Source organism: Chenopodium quinoa, unplaced genomic scaffold (genome assembly GCF_001683475.1).
Source record: "Chenopodium quinoa cultivar QQ74 unplaced genomic scaffold, ASM168347v1, whole genome shotgun sequence".
NCBI classification, from domain to species: Eukaryota; Viridiplantae; Streptophyta; class Magnoliopsida; order Caryophyllales; family Amaranthaceae; genus Chenopodium; species Chenopodium quinoa.
The window spans coordinates 3,012,132-3,025,482 of NW_018744080.1; the positions used below are offsets into that span (position 1 = coordinate 3,012,132).

Sequence of the window (13,351 nt, forward strand, 5' to 3'; positions counted from 1 at the left end):
CTATCAATTGCATGAGGTCACGTGCCTATAAATCTAAGACAATAACTCATTTGACTTACAAATTACTTTAAGTGTACTTATCTCATAATTAACTTATTTACTAGTTTGTCAAAAAAAAACTTATTTACTAGTGATTTCCTCAAAGAAAAAAAAAAAAATTATTTTCTAGTGATCTGATTTATTCCAGTTATAAAGTTGCACCCTTTGACTTACAACCTAAGTGTACCGTACCAGGGAATCATGTATAAAATAATGTTGAAGTTCAAGTTTATGAGATCATACAGTGAGGCGAGTGAGCAAATAACACCTTACAAAATACAAATTAAGTCGGTTTAAGTTCAACGAATGCATAATTTGATTGTTTTGACTTTTTTAAAAAAAATAAATTGAGGCGTTGACTTTTAATTTGGAAGATGCATGGATGCATGGTTCACATGCATCGTTGCATTGTTAGCCATATCCCAACATTGTAGATTTAATTTATCTTTTAATTTGTAGACACAAACCAGACACTTTCCAACACCAGTTTAATTTGATTTCACTCTTTGAATAATACTTGAAAACTACTTTTATAATCAATTTTAAAAGGTTCATTACATTAGTTGAATACTAATTGATTACTTGTCAATATTACTTGTATGTTGTATCTGTTGTCTATGAATATCAGCACATATCGATCTATTAACATACTACAGGAGTTACTTATTCATTTATTTAGTCGTCTATAAATATATATATAAGGCACATTCATTTGACTATTTATAAATACTGTAACATTTTCCAAAAATGCACTAAATTACATACATACATGTAAACATAACAAAATTATATCTAATGGATCTCGATCTCAATCATTTTTAATGTTATCCTCTCCGTGTTTGTGTCCTATCCGCTTTCATGCAATGCATATTTTAAATAAAACAAATCGAATATATAGTTGAGTAAAAAGTTAAGATAATAAAACCTACTAGGATGTAAAAAAAAAAAAAAGGAGACAAGTTAACACCTCTCATGGCATATATTTCTCAAGACATTATTTCACAATCAATGCTAGTATCATGATGATGAATTAAGTACAGCTTATTTATATGGTTTATTTTTCATCGTTCATTGCAATTGCACATTTCAGGGATCTCTTCTCCCTCTTTCTCTCTTAAACAAGAAAATTATGATGGCTTCTTATCAAAATCTTTGCCTTGTTATGCTCATTGTGTTGATAAGCAGCAGCAGTTATTTTGCTTCTCCAGTTAACACCGCCCCTCGCGATGGTGAGTTTGGCAAATTTTATTATTTATATTTTTGTAAATTTTAAACAAGTGCTTATAAAGTTATAAATAGCAAATGTAGTCATTGTTTCGATGCAAACTTGATCTTTTATAATGGTGAAGTCGTGTCAACATCGATCACAAATTCAAACATTGTAAACAGATAATTAATGTACTATAATAAATTAGCTTAATTGGTTAAAGTATATATGTAAAGTATATATGTACGCATTTGTGTATATTTTTTTTCTTAGAGTAGCATAATTTTTCGACAATGCGATGATGTCCCTCCTTACAAGTTCAAGTTCTCCATTAGCTCATGTAAAGTAATTTACGATCTACAATCTTGTATATAGTTGCATTGAGTTCACTAATAATAAGATAGATATGATTCGTATGAAAATAGTAAACTTTATTACTAGAATAAATAGTAAAGTGAAATTAATGAGTCATATTAAGCAAAAACTTAGCCTAAAGTTCATAAAAAATGAGCGAGATGAAGAGAAAAAAGCCTAGGTCATTACTTATTATTTAAGAAAAAAAAGGAAATTCTTCCCAACATTATCGTATGTAATTAAATCATATTTATTCCAAATAATAGAAGTTCAAGTTTTGTGTTAATCAATTTTTGTTGATCTAATCAAACATCTAAACACTAGGATACTAATCTTTGAGTTTTTTTATTTCTCAAATAAATAGGTCTTCTTCCCAATGGAAATTTTGAAGAAGGACCAAAACCATCAAACCTCAACAAGAAGGTAATTGTTGGCAAATACTCCCTTCCCAAATGGGTGAAAAAGGGCTTAGTGCAATATATATCAGGTGGACCTCAACCAGGTGGCTTCTACTTTGTTGTTCCACGTGGCGTCCATGCAATAAGGTTAGGGAATCAAGCCTCTATATCCCAATTTTTAAAAGTTAAAAAAGGATCATTCTACTCTCTTACATTTAGCGCGACAAAGACTTGTATAGAAGAGGAGGTTTTAAGGGTATCGGCTTCAAAAGAAACCACATATCTACCCATTCAAACAATGTATAGTAGTGATGGAGGTGATACTTATGCTTGGGCATTTCAAGCAACTTCTAATATTGTTAAGGTCACTTTCTACAATCCTCATGTTCAAGATGATCCTACTTGTGGACCACTCTTGGATGCTATTGCTATCAAGGAGATGTTGCCTCTCCCCAAACCAATAGGTACTACAATTTTTATTCATTTACTTTATACTTTTTCCATTCCTAAATTATTATTCTGTTTTAACTTTTTTGTGACACAATCAATGTCTAAATAGGAAGAACTTTAGAGACAATAAATATTAATTAAATATATTATCTACAATTTTCTTAGCTCCTATTTTACTCCGTAATTATTTACAAATATTAAAAAAGTTTTTTTAGAGATTGTACACTTTGATGTCCTCTTTAACTATTTAAATTTATACTCCATAAATGTATTTGGTTCAACAAAAATATAATCAATACAAAGGAAGTAACTTACTTCTATGAAATATATAGAACTAGTGATCGATCCAATTAGGTGAGATCAATTTAGATTAGCAAAGATCAATATAATCCTTTTCATAAGTGAACATTAATTATTATATATATTTGAAATATATGCGTTGATGAGGGGATTGAACTTATGTAAATTAGTAGTGAGTCAAACTTTTAAGAATGAAAGGAGTAGATTTTTTTCCAAAATGAAACTTATGGAAATTACTCTTTGCATGCAGGAAACATTGTTAAAAACGGAGACTTTGAAATTGGACCTCATGTATTCAACAATTTCTCAACCGGTGTACTTATATCTCCACATTCAATGGACGTAGTTTCACCACTCCCTGGCTGGATTGTCGAATCCCTTAAACCTGTCAAATACGTCGATTCAGCACACTTCTTTGTACCTTCAGGGTCTGCAGCCATTGAGTTGATAGGAGGAAGAGAAAGCGCGATAGCTCAAATCATAAGAACAACTCCTAACAAGCATTACCTCCTAACCTTCACCATTGGAGACGCGGAGAATGGTTGCACCGGACCAATGATGGTGGAAGCATTCGCGGCAATGGAGAATGTTGTAGCTCACCATGAGTCCCATGGAAAGGGTAGTTTTACACATGCAAGTCTCAAGTTTCAGGCTATGTCATTTAGAACTAGGTTAACATTTTGGAGCTCAATGTATCACACTAAAGCTAATGATTTTGGATCAATGTGTGGTCCTGTCTTGGATGATGTTAAGGTGGTACCTCTTTATTGATTATTGCCATAGTAAATTACCAAGTAATTAAAATGATTTTCATCAAATTTATTCACAATATCATGAAATATATGTGTAATAATTTAGAATTATTACTTACCTTTATATGTGTACAATCGTACATTATATATTGAGGTTATTGATTTCTTTATAGTAACTTTATCGATCCTCAATTGCACATTAGTTAATAAAATGTGTTTGCGTCCTTGACTTCCTTCTTTGATTATTTCCTTTTAACTGACTTAATTTGCTTGTAATGCCTTTCAGGATGGTAGGCTCTAATTGGACTAGTTGTCTGGAATACTAAGGCCATATTTAGTTCACCTTATTTTTACTTATTTCATTTCATATCAAGTTAGGAAAAAGAAAAAAAAAAAAAAAGAAGGATTAGATCAGATCAAATAAACAAAAATAAGGTACACTAAACAAGCCCTATTTTAAGAGGTAACTCACAATTATTTTTCAATCATGGAATATCGAAGTTAATCGAATTATCTTGAGGCATTGCTAGCTAGGGAGCCTTCGAGGAAGTGTCATATCTCTTTCTATAGGAATCCATATGATCTACTATATGATCTGGGAACAATGAAGGGGGACAAAATTATCAAATTAAACACAAAGAACAAGTTCACTTATGAAAGAGAAATTTCCCTGACTCAATAGGAGAAAAGGCCGGGGGCATAATATTTTTCTACATAACCACGTACTTATAATTGAAAATAATGGCTTGTATATATGGATAGTTAGTTTTTTTGGGTGTTTAAATATGGATAGTTAGTGGAAGTGTTGCAAAGATATTTAAGCCAAGATGTCTCCATGATATAAGCTACTCCGAGTTTGGCCTTCTATTATCTCTCAATGTACAACTTTCCCCATGAATCTCTACCTTTTCAAAAGTTTGAGATAGCTTTTAGCCTTTTAATTATAGTGTTTGTATAATTATACTCTTTTTTTTGAGGATTGTATAATTATACTCTTAATATTTACTTAGTTGCCCTTATTAATGTTATCTGCCTCTTGTTTAAAACTCTTAAGAATAATGTTTGACATTTATACCCCTATAATAATTTTATTTTTTTAAATAAAACATATTTTCCCTTATTAGTGCTGGTTACAAGCTTACAACTAATTTGTAACATAAGGTCAAATTGAAAGAGCTCGCTGATAGACTAACTATAGTGTGCGCATAAACCATCCTAGTATATATCTTTAAATATCTATGAATTCTAAATGTAAAATAGTAATATAGTTAAAATATACGGAGTAAAATGAAAATAGCTCAACAACATTATACTTGATGGTGTTTACACACTTTTAAGAAATTTGTATTATACCTGGTCAAAATTACTATATTCAGGAAAAGTATTATATGCTTATTATTTGAAGTTCTAATGGCTACATGCCTACATATATCATTACCCTAAATTATATACCAATGCAACTACGGTACAATAACTTATTATTAGTTTTCGAGCTTCTCGTTACGTTCCTTTAATATATGTTAATTAACTAAATTAGTTTGGATTTTTATGGCACTAAAGTGCTCTATGGAGCTTTAATTTTAATATGAAGATTGGAATCTTGGGTAACTGCTATTTGGAATTTTGAGCCAAGGTGGCTCTCTAATAATCAATCTCGAGTTCGTTCTTTATTTGAAGTATTTGTTAATTACCTGTTGGATTATTTATTTATATTACTTAACTGGTATACAATAAATAAAGAATGAAGGAAAAAAATTCTTAGCATATTTGAATGGTTATACTCTGAACATATACTACTTATGTATTAGTATATTCGAAGTCATTATTCATGACAAATATTAGAGCCCAAAGTGAGAATTCATCCTAAAACCAATTGATATTCAAAGGAGTAACAGGTGTAACACGCTTGGATTATAATCTCAAAGCTTACTTTCTTTTTCAATATATGGAACAAATAATACTTACATTTGCACTCAAGAATCGATTTGTTGTATTGTCTAGGCCAGAGGCGGGGCTATAATGCTAACATACACTGAAAGTGGCCCGGTGTAACTTTATTAAATTGGACCCTAAAATCATTTTTGTAGGATAATTATGTTACTAAATAAAAAATCGGGGCCCTTTTATATTAGTTTCACTTAGAGGCCCTGTGCGACCGACCACCTAACACATGCTTAGAACCACCCCTAGTCTAGGCCACCGTTGCTCTTTATACAACACAAATCAAATAAAAAAGAAAAAAAAAATTCTAAACAGAACGATACGTTTAGCTTGAAGTTGAAGGTGATAGTTGACAAGAGAGTTACGAGCTCCCCCAGATAAGTATGTAAAACGAAGCTTATTAACACAAACACCAATTTAGAAAGAAAGAGGAAGGATATTAGAGGCAATCCAACATAACTCACGGCTTATATAGTGGACTAAACCACGAGATTATTTCAATTTCCAATTCATTTTCACTCAAATCCTTATTCTTTTCATGATAACATTCAATAATGCTACAGCATCTCTCGAGTAGTATATATTGTTAATCTCATTGTTTAGATTAAGTGCACATTTTCGAGACCTCGGTCGTTCTCTTTTCCTCTCTTTTTCTCTCTCAAAATGGCTTCATCTTCGCTTTGTCTTGTTTTCATATTCGTCTTGATAAGTTGCAGTGATTATTTTGCTTCTTCAGTCAATGCTACTGTGCTTGATGGTGAGTAATAATTGACAATGTTGCGTATAACAATAGTGAATGTATAATGATGTAGACGAGTTTTAATTTGATGTATTCGGTACCATGCATCTATGCCTAAGACTTTATCATAATTTATTGTAGATTGTATATAAATGGTTTTGTGTGTTTCTTTTATTAGTGTATTTATGGATAATATTTTAATAACCACTTGATCATTGTTTAGTATGTTATTAATCAATGTTTTTTATGCTCTCATTTAGAATAATGTGTTACTAGCAAAACTTTGAGGACTAACGTATTATAGATATAGAAAAATATGCAAGAGTTCATACTCCGAAGATGTATTTATTGATATATTTGCGCAATTGTATTATAAAAGGTCTAATTATTTACTGTAAATTTTAATGTACACATCAATTTCTAAAGTTTTTCAAACTGTTAAAGATGAAAAATGAAGTATAAGGCTAAATATGTAGAGATAAATGTAGATATATTACGTTGATTTAAGCATTAGTTACATCAATTTACACGTGATATTTTCAATTTGTCATATACGGAGTATATATTTAAAACGTCAATCTACAAATATGAAGTAGTAAGAGTTACAATACAAGCATGATCTTGTTTTTTGGCTTAGTTAACTTTGAGACAATTTTATGTTCATCATACGGAGTATACGAAAACTACAAGAAGAACTCGAGTCCGATTGGGCCGGTTAATTAACCCTACATTGGCTCGCTTTTAATTTTGAAATGAGTTATGAGTCTCTGATATTTACTAGTGAGATCAACAAGCAAATGTTTAATTAACATGTTTTTATTTTATGTTACAAACAGGACTTCTTCCAAATGGAAACTTTGAACAAGGACCAAAGCCATCAGACTTAAAGGGCACAGTAATCAAAGGAAAATACTCCCTCCCAAAATGGGTGAAGAAGGGCTTGGTAGAGTACATATCAGGTGGACCTCAACCGGGTGGCTTCTTTTTCGCGGTTCCACGAGGTGTCCACGCTATAAGGCTAGGGAATGAAGCCTCTATACATCAATATGTAAGAGTTAAGAAAGGTTCATACTACTCCCTTACTTTTAGTGCAACAAGAACTTGTGCCCTAGATGAGGTCTTAGGGGTTTCGGCTTCTAATGACTCCGCGGATTTACCCATCCAAACGTTGTATAGTAGCAATGGAGGAGATAGTTATGCTTGGGCTTTCGAGGCCACTTCTCAAATTGTTAGGTTGCGTTTCATAACCCGGGTAAGGAAGAAGACCCTGAATGTGGACCGCTTATGGATGCCATTGCAATCAAAGAGATGGCACCACTTCCTAAACCCACAGGTAAGATCATTTTGAACATTTTTATATAATTGAGATTTATGCAATTGGTTTGGTTTGAGACTTTGAGTCAGTTACAATTCTTACATGAAGTTGAAAATAATAACTAAGGAGAGGGGTACAAACTTCTGATATTGTGTACGCATGCTAAGTGTAGGACAAAAACCCTACCCAAAAAGAGGAAATTTCCTTACGGGCATTTTTGTGAATAAATCAACAACTTTTTCATTATTATGGGGCTCCACAATTGAATAAAGTAGGAAAGTTGTTGGTTTATTTACGAAAATGTCATATGAGTTTTGTTTCTCACTATGAGAAACTGGGGCATCCCCAAAAAAGCATCTAATGCAAAGATTAAACTTCGTTCTCGTCAACTTTCAATGTGGTTGGTGTTACAAAGTGGGAACTTGTATGACAAAATTAAACAATTACTCTGCATTAGTTATTTGTGCTATTTCTAAATTTGGTTTGTTATATTTTCATAAGTACATAACCTTTAGAGATATTTTTAACAATTTCTTTTGTATTTTTTTTATTTCTTTCAGGAAACATGGTGAAAAATGGAGACTTTGAAATAGGTCCACATGTATTCAAAAACTTCTCAACAGGAGTCCTCCTCCTTCCACATGCCCATGATTATATAACTCCACTTCCTGGTTGGATTATTGAATCACTAAAACCAGTCAAGTACATTGATTCAACACACTTCTCTGTGCCCTCAAAATCCTTTGCTGTCGAATTAGTAGGAGGAAGAGAGAGCGCGATAGCTCAAATCATTAGAACGGTACAAGATCAATTCTACCTCCTCACCTTCAAGGTTGGAGATGCCAAAAATGGATGCAATGGACCTATGTTAGTGGAAGCATTCGCGGCCAAAGATACTGTTAAAGTCACCTATGAATCCAAGGGAAAGGGTGGTTTCACTTCTGCTAGTCTCAAATTTAAGGCTATCTCAGATAGAACTAGGTTAACCTTTTGGAGTTCTTATTATCACAACACAGTTGATTTTAGTCACGTGTGTGGTCCTGTCTTGGACGATGTTAGGGTTGTGCCCCTTCACTAATTGCAAGGGACGAAAGGAATATTACGTATGATTAAAGATTATTTTGTAAGTGATTATTACGAATGGAATAATAATATGTTATAGGGATTAAAGCTAGATTATTTTGTATTCCGCGATTTTTATACAAGGAAATTTAAGACATTATGGTTTTAACAAAGCATGTATTATGAAATGAATTTATCTAAGATATAGTATTGTGAAATGATCTTTTGCACAAGGATCTTGGAATATTTTGACTGAAATTTATTCCTTCTTATTTATTTCAAAATACAGCTAGCTTATGTGTAGGACATGTTTTACAAAGTGTAAGTCATAGACTTACCTTATACTTTATTAGCTTCTATTATCCAATTTGCCTAACAAATTTAGTTAACCTGAATTTAATACTCTGATTTGTAGCTCAGAAAATGATCCATTTATTAATTAATTAAACAAGGGTGTAGCCGTGTAATCATTTCCAGCTTTTCCTTAAATTAGCTAATTTAAATCAGACCATTTCATCTCCCTTGAGAGATGATGACGAGTTTTTTTTGGATGTTTAAAGGGCATTTTAGAACACCATGCGTAGCTAGTATACGTTTTGACATTTTTTTAACATCTCATGAAAATAGTTTTTATTTTTTAAAACACGGTAAGATACAGGGGTGCTCCTCCTATCACAAGAGGGGTGGGGTGAGGATCGAATCCAGGTCACTCCTAGAGTCCTGGGGGAGATGCGTGATCCTTAGTCCTCACATTCTATGGTTGTTAGTTTATGCTAGATATGTATAGTATTTGACCAAAAGGAAAAGATAACTTGTTAAATAGCTTTGGAATCTCAACGGAATTCTCTTAAAGCCCCACTTTCTAGGAAAAATATGACCAAATATTTAGCAACATTCTAAGGTGAACCAGCTAGTCTATACTACACTCCATAATAATAACGTATTAACTAGCCATATAATACATAGTTTTACAACAAAATAATATCTATAGCAATTAAAGTTGAGGTCTTAAGTTCATGTGATCAAAGTATATATTAATACTAATATATAATATAAACTCCCAACAGAAGTAGAGTATTTTTTGTAGTGTAGACGTGTAGTACGACAAAAACCGAGCAAGAAGGAAGGATACCTTAAATAAGAAGCAATTCTTAGTATATAGGACATTGTGAGCAGTAATTAGTGATTAAGAAGAGACAATGTAACATATCTCACGGCTTATTTGGTGGACTCACGCACTACATGATTCCATTCCGATCCTTCCACTAGTCTTCTGTCTTCTCATTATTTCTCTTCACGTTCATTGCTGTGCCAGCCTCGATCTCATTGTGTTGATTATGATTTTGTGATTATGTACTCGGAATTTCGTATCTCTCCATCCTAATTTTTGTACGTTATCACATAATTCCCTTTATTCACAAATATTCGTATTTTTTCAATAAAAGTTTTGACCTACTAGTTAACATTGAGAATCTACGGTATATTATAGGTTGATAGCTCATAATTAAGTTCAAATCCTCCACCCTCATTTGTAATTTGTTCGCTCTTGTGACTTATTCGAAAAAAAAAAAAAAATGTCTTGCCGATGTTTACCCTTTACTTATGCTCTTTCTCTCAAAAACTCACTCCATATTCTATGTGATATGAACCTTTTAGTTTTTAGCCACAAACTGGCTATATGTTACTCTAGAGTCTAGACCTCTAGTAATCTTGTATCTATCCGAAGTTTTATAAAATAATACTCCTTTTGTTCCATTTTAAATTTTCCAATCTGAGATGTTAAAACTAGTGTCGAGTTTTCAATCAACAACAAAATGATATGCGTGGATTTAACATGCCACTAAACTTAATTTTAATTAGTCAAAATTTAGCTAGAAAAGATGGAGCTGAATTGAACTGAGCTGAAATTAATATTTTATGATAAAAGGAAATTAAGAGCTGAACTAAACTAAACTGATTGGAGCTGAACTGAAATAAATTGAACTAAATTAAAATTAAGCTGAAGTGAACAGCCAGTAGTAAACAAAACTCAAAATTAAATCCTGTCTACATCACTAATTTCTGTGGCTCATAATAATTAAAATGGAAAAGAGAGAGTGCTAAGAAAGGACCGAGAATAGTTTAATTTATATGTTAATTAACATAAATTATAATTAATTTCAGAGTCAATGTATAATGTATATGTATATATAATGAGTCTAACTTCTCAGTTTTCATTGCACTTTCACGTTCTCGGAAGCGCCATTTTCTCTTCTTTTCTCTACAATCGAGTATTCCTAAGATCAAAATGGGTTTGTCTCCCCTTTGCTTTGTCTTTCTTGTGCTAATGATAAGCAGCAGTGATTATATTGCTTCTTCAATCGTCTATGCAACTACTCCTGATGGTGAGTTTTACTTATCTATGCTCTAACTTTACGTTTATTTACCATCTTATTTTATATTTATTCATACCTCTTCTAGATTAAATATGAGTACAAAAAAAAAAAAAAAAAATCATCATATTCTTGTGTTTATATCGAAAATGACTTCAATTGACATGGTTGGGAGGTAGTTAACGGGAAAAAAGGTGGGTCATGCATGAAGACTAGCCCACCTCACATCTAAGGATTGTGCCTATTTGATGGACTCTCGTCTCTTATTATGAGGGTCTAAGTTTTATTGGGTTGAACCCTAAGAAAAGTTTAAACATAAATCTACATCTTATTCCTAAAACTTAGGGCCGGACCAAAAAAAGTTCTCACATAATCACATTCCACCTCCTTTGTAATGATAAGCGACGTGTGAAATGTGACACGTACCAATAACATTTAAAGTCTCATATTGCATTCATTGATTTGGCATCTCCATTATCAATAAAGGAGTAAGTTGCTAGGCTTATAAGTTTTGTACACAATGAGTTTTACTTATATGGTGAAATCAATCTCTATTTGTAGGATTTCTCCCAAATGGGAACTTTGAAGAGGCACCAAAGCCATCAAACATGAAGAATACAGTAATAATTGGTAAACATTCTCTTCCTAAATGGGAAATCAATGGCCTAGTAGAGTACATATCAGGTGGACCTCAACCGGGTGGCTTCTACTTCAACGTGCCACGTGGTGTACACGCGATTAGGTTAGGGAATGAGGCCTCTATCTCCCAAGATGTAGTACTACAGAAAAATTCATACTACTCAATCACTTTTAGCACAACAAGAACATGTGCACAAGAAGAGTCTATTAGGGTTGCAGCCTCAGGAACCACAGTAGATCTCCCTATTCAAACATTGTTTAGTGGTGATGGAGGAGATACTTATGCTTGGGCTTTTAAGGCTACTTCTGAGAATGTTAAGATCACTTTGAAAAACCCTGGAATTGAAGAGGATCCAGCTTGTGGCCCACTCTTGGATGCTATTGCAATTAAAGAGATATTGTTACCACACTACATAGGAGGTAAAATTCTAAATGTTTATTTCTTATAAGTTTATGACATCTACATTATGGGTCATCTACACATACGTTTTTCCCTATGCTGCATGTTATTTGACGGTTTAACTAATTATTTATATTATCATGATACTGCCATACTGGTCATGACAACTAACTTAATTGGTTAAAATCATGAGAATAGGATATCCAAAATTTGAAATCAAATCTCGTTTACATCATTACTCTACAGGTCAACTAAGCAGTGGATTGTCACATGTTAAATGGGTTAAAAACCCTTGTGTTGTTACATTAATTTGAGGATTATTGACTCATTACAATGTTCACCTTGATCTTTTGCAGGTAACCTAGTTAAAAACGGAGGGTTCGAAACTGGTCCATATGTATTTGAGAAATTCTCAACAGGAGTCCTCATCCCTTCACACCCCCATGACTCCGTCTCCTCACTCCCTGGTTGGATCATTGAATCAGCGAGGCCTGTAAAGTTCATCGACTCGAAACATTTCTACGTACCCTCAGGATCATCTGCTATTGAGCTCGTAGGAGGACGAGAAAGTGCCATTGCTCAAATTATATATACCAAACCTAATGTATCATACCTCCTTACTTTCAAGGTTGGTGACGCCAAAAATAATTGTCCTGGTTCAATGGAAGTTGAAGCATTTGCTGGTAAAGAAAATGTTAAAGTACATTTCAATTCTGAAGCTAAAGGTGGATTTACAACTGCTAGTCTCAAGTTTCAAGCAATTTCTGATAGAACAAGAATTACATTTTGGAGTGCATATTATCACACTAGACTTGATTATGGCTATATGTGTGGTCCTGTATTAGATGATGTTAAGGTTGTACACGATATGTACTAGTGTAAGTTGATTAAATTAGTATCATGTTGTTGAATTTTATTTGATGAGGTTTATTATTGATAATGACTTGTATGAAGTATACCAATAAATTTAATTGTGGTCGGAAAAAAATATATATTTTAATTGATAAAACTGTCTTACAAAGAATAACGTTGTGATAGAGTATAAAACATATTCCTAGCTGATGGTTGAGGCCTAGGAATATGTTTTATACTCTATCACGTTGTATAAATTTGTGTGAATTAAGGTTGGTGGTTTAAACGTAGGGCACTTTGGGGGAGTAGATTTTTTTATTTTTTATTTTACCTTACTCTTCACCCCACTCAAAAATTGTCTAGCTTGTACGTTAACAAGCTAGGCCGGGTTGACCAGAGTGGGGTTATAACCTTATAGACTTATAGGGACCATAATATACAACCATTCATATGTGATAGGCCACAATCTACCCGTGGAGTAAAATGATCAAGCTCTTAAGTAATAACAACTCAACGAGCAAAATGTCTTTT

General features: G+C 32.8%; 2 protein-coding genes and 1 pseudogene across 2 annotated transcripts; all 3 read left to right on the plus strand.

Annotated features, from left to right (window-relative positions):
* The first annotated feature begins 656 nt into the window (after positions 1-656).
* On the plus strand, positions 657-3,829 carry LOC110691653. The gene is made up of 3 exons (XM_021868605.1): positions 657-1,268; positions 1,965-2,462; positions 2,999-3,829. Exons 1-3 carry the CDS (start codon positions 1,169-1,171, stop codon positions 3,517-3,519), a joined length of 1,119 nt encoding a protein of 372 aa, XP_021724297.1. The 5' UTR covers positions 657-1,168; the 3' UTR covers positions 3,520-3,829.
* Positions 3,830-5,959: 2,130 nt separating this feature from the next.
* On the plus strand, positions 5,960-8,669 carry LOC110691655 (annotated as a pseudogene).
* A 2,121-nt stretch (positions 8,670-10,790) lies between these two features.
* Positions 10,791-12,977, plus strand: LOC110691498. The gene is made up of 3 exons (XM_021868435.1): positions 10,791-10,941; positions 11,491-11,988; positions 12,325-12,977. Exons 1-3 carry the CDS (start codon positions 10,845-10,847, stop codon positions 12,843-12,845), a joined length of 1,116 nt encoding a protein of 371 aa, XP_021724127.1. The 5' UTR covers positions 10,791-10,844; the 3' UTR covers positions 12,846-12,977.
* The last annotated feature ends 374 nt before the right edge of the window (positions 12,978-13,351 follow it).

Excerpts from the sequence above, each read along its gene's own strand:
- LOC110691653 (XM_021868605.1), top strand. The coding sequence starts at position 1,169 with ATGATGGCTTCTTATCAAAATCTTTGCCTTGTTATGCTCATTGTGTTG. Across the intron at positions 1,269-1,964 it reads TAACACCGCCCCTCGCGATG|GTCTTCTTCCCAATGGAAAT; the intron begins GTGAGTTTGGCA and ends TCAAATAAATAG. Across the intron at positions 2,463-2,998 it reads GCCTCTCCCCAAACCAATAG|GAAACATTGTTAAAAACGGA; the intron begins GTACTACAATTT and ends CTTTGCATGCAG.
- LOC110691498 (XM_021868435.1), top strand. The coding sequence starts at position 10,845 with ATGGGTTTGTCTCCCCTTTGCTTTGTCTTTCTTGTGCTAATGATAAGC. Across the intron at positions 10,942-11,490 it reads CTATGCAACTACTCCTGATG|GATTTCTCCCAAATGGGAAC; the intron begins GTGAGTTTTACT and ends CTCTATTTGTAG. Across the intron at positions 11,989-12,324 it reads GTTACCACACTACATAGGAG|GTAACCTAGTTAAAAACGGA; the intron begins GTAAAATTCTAA and ends GATCTTTTGCAG.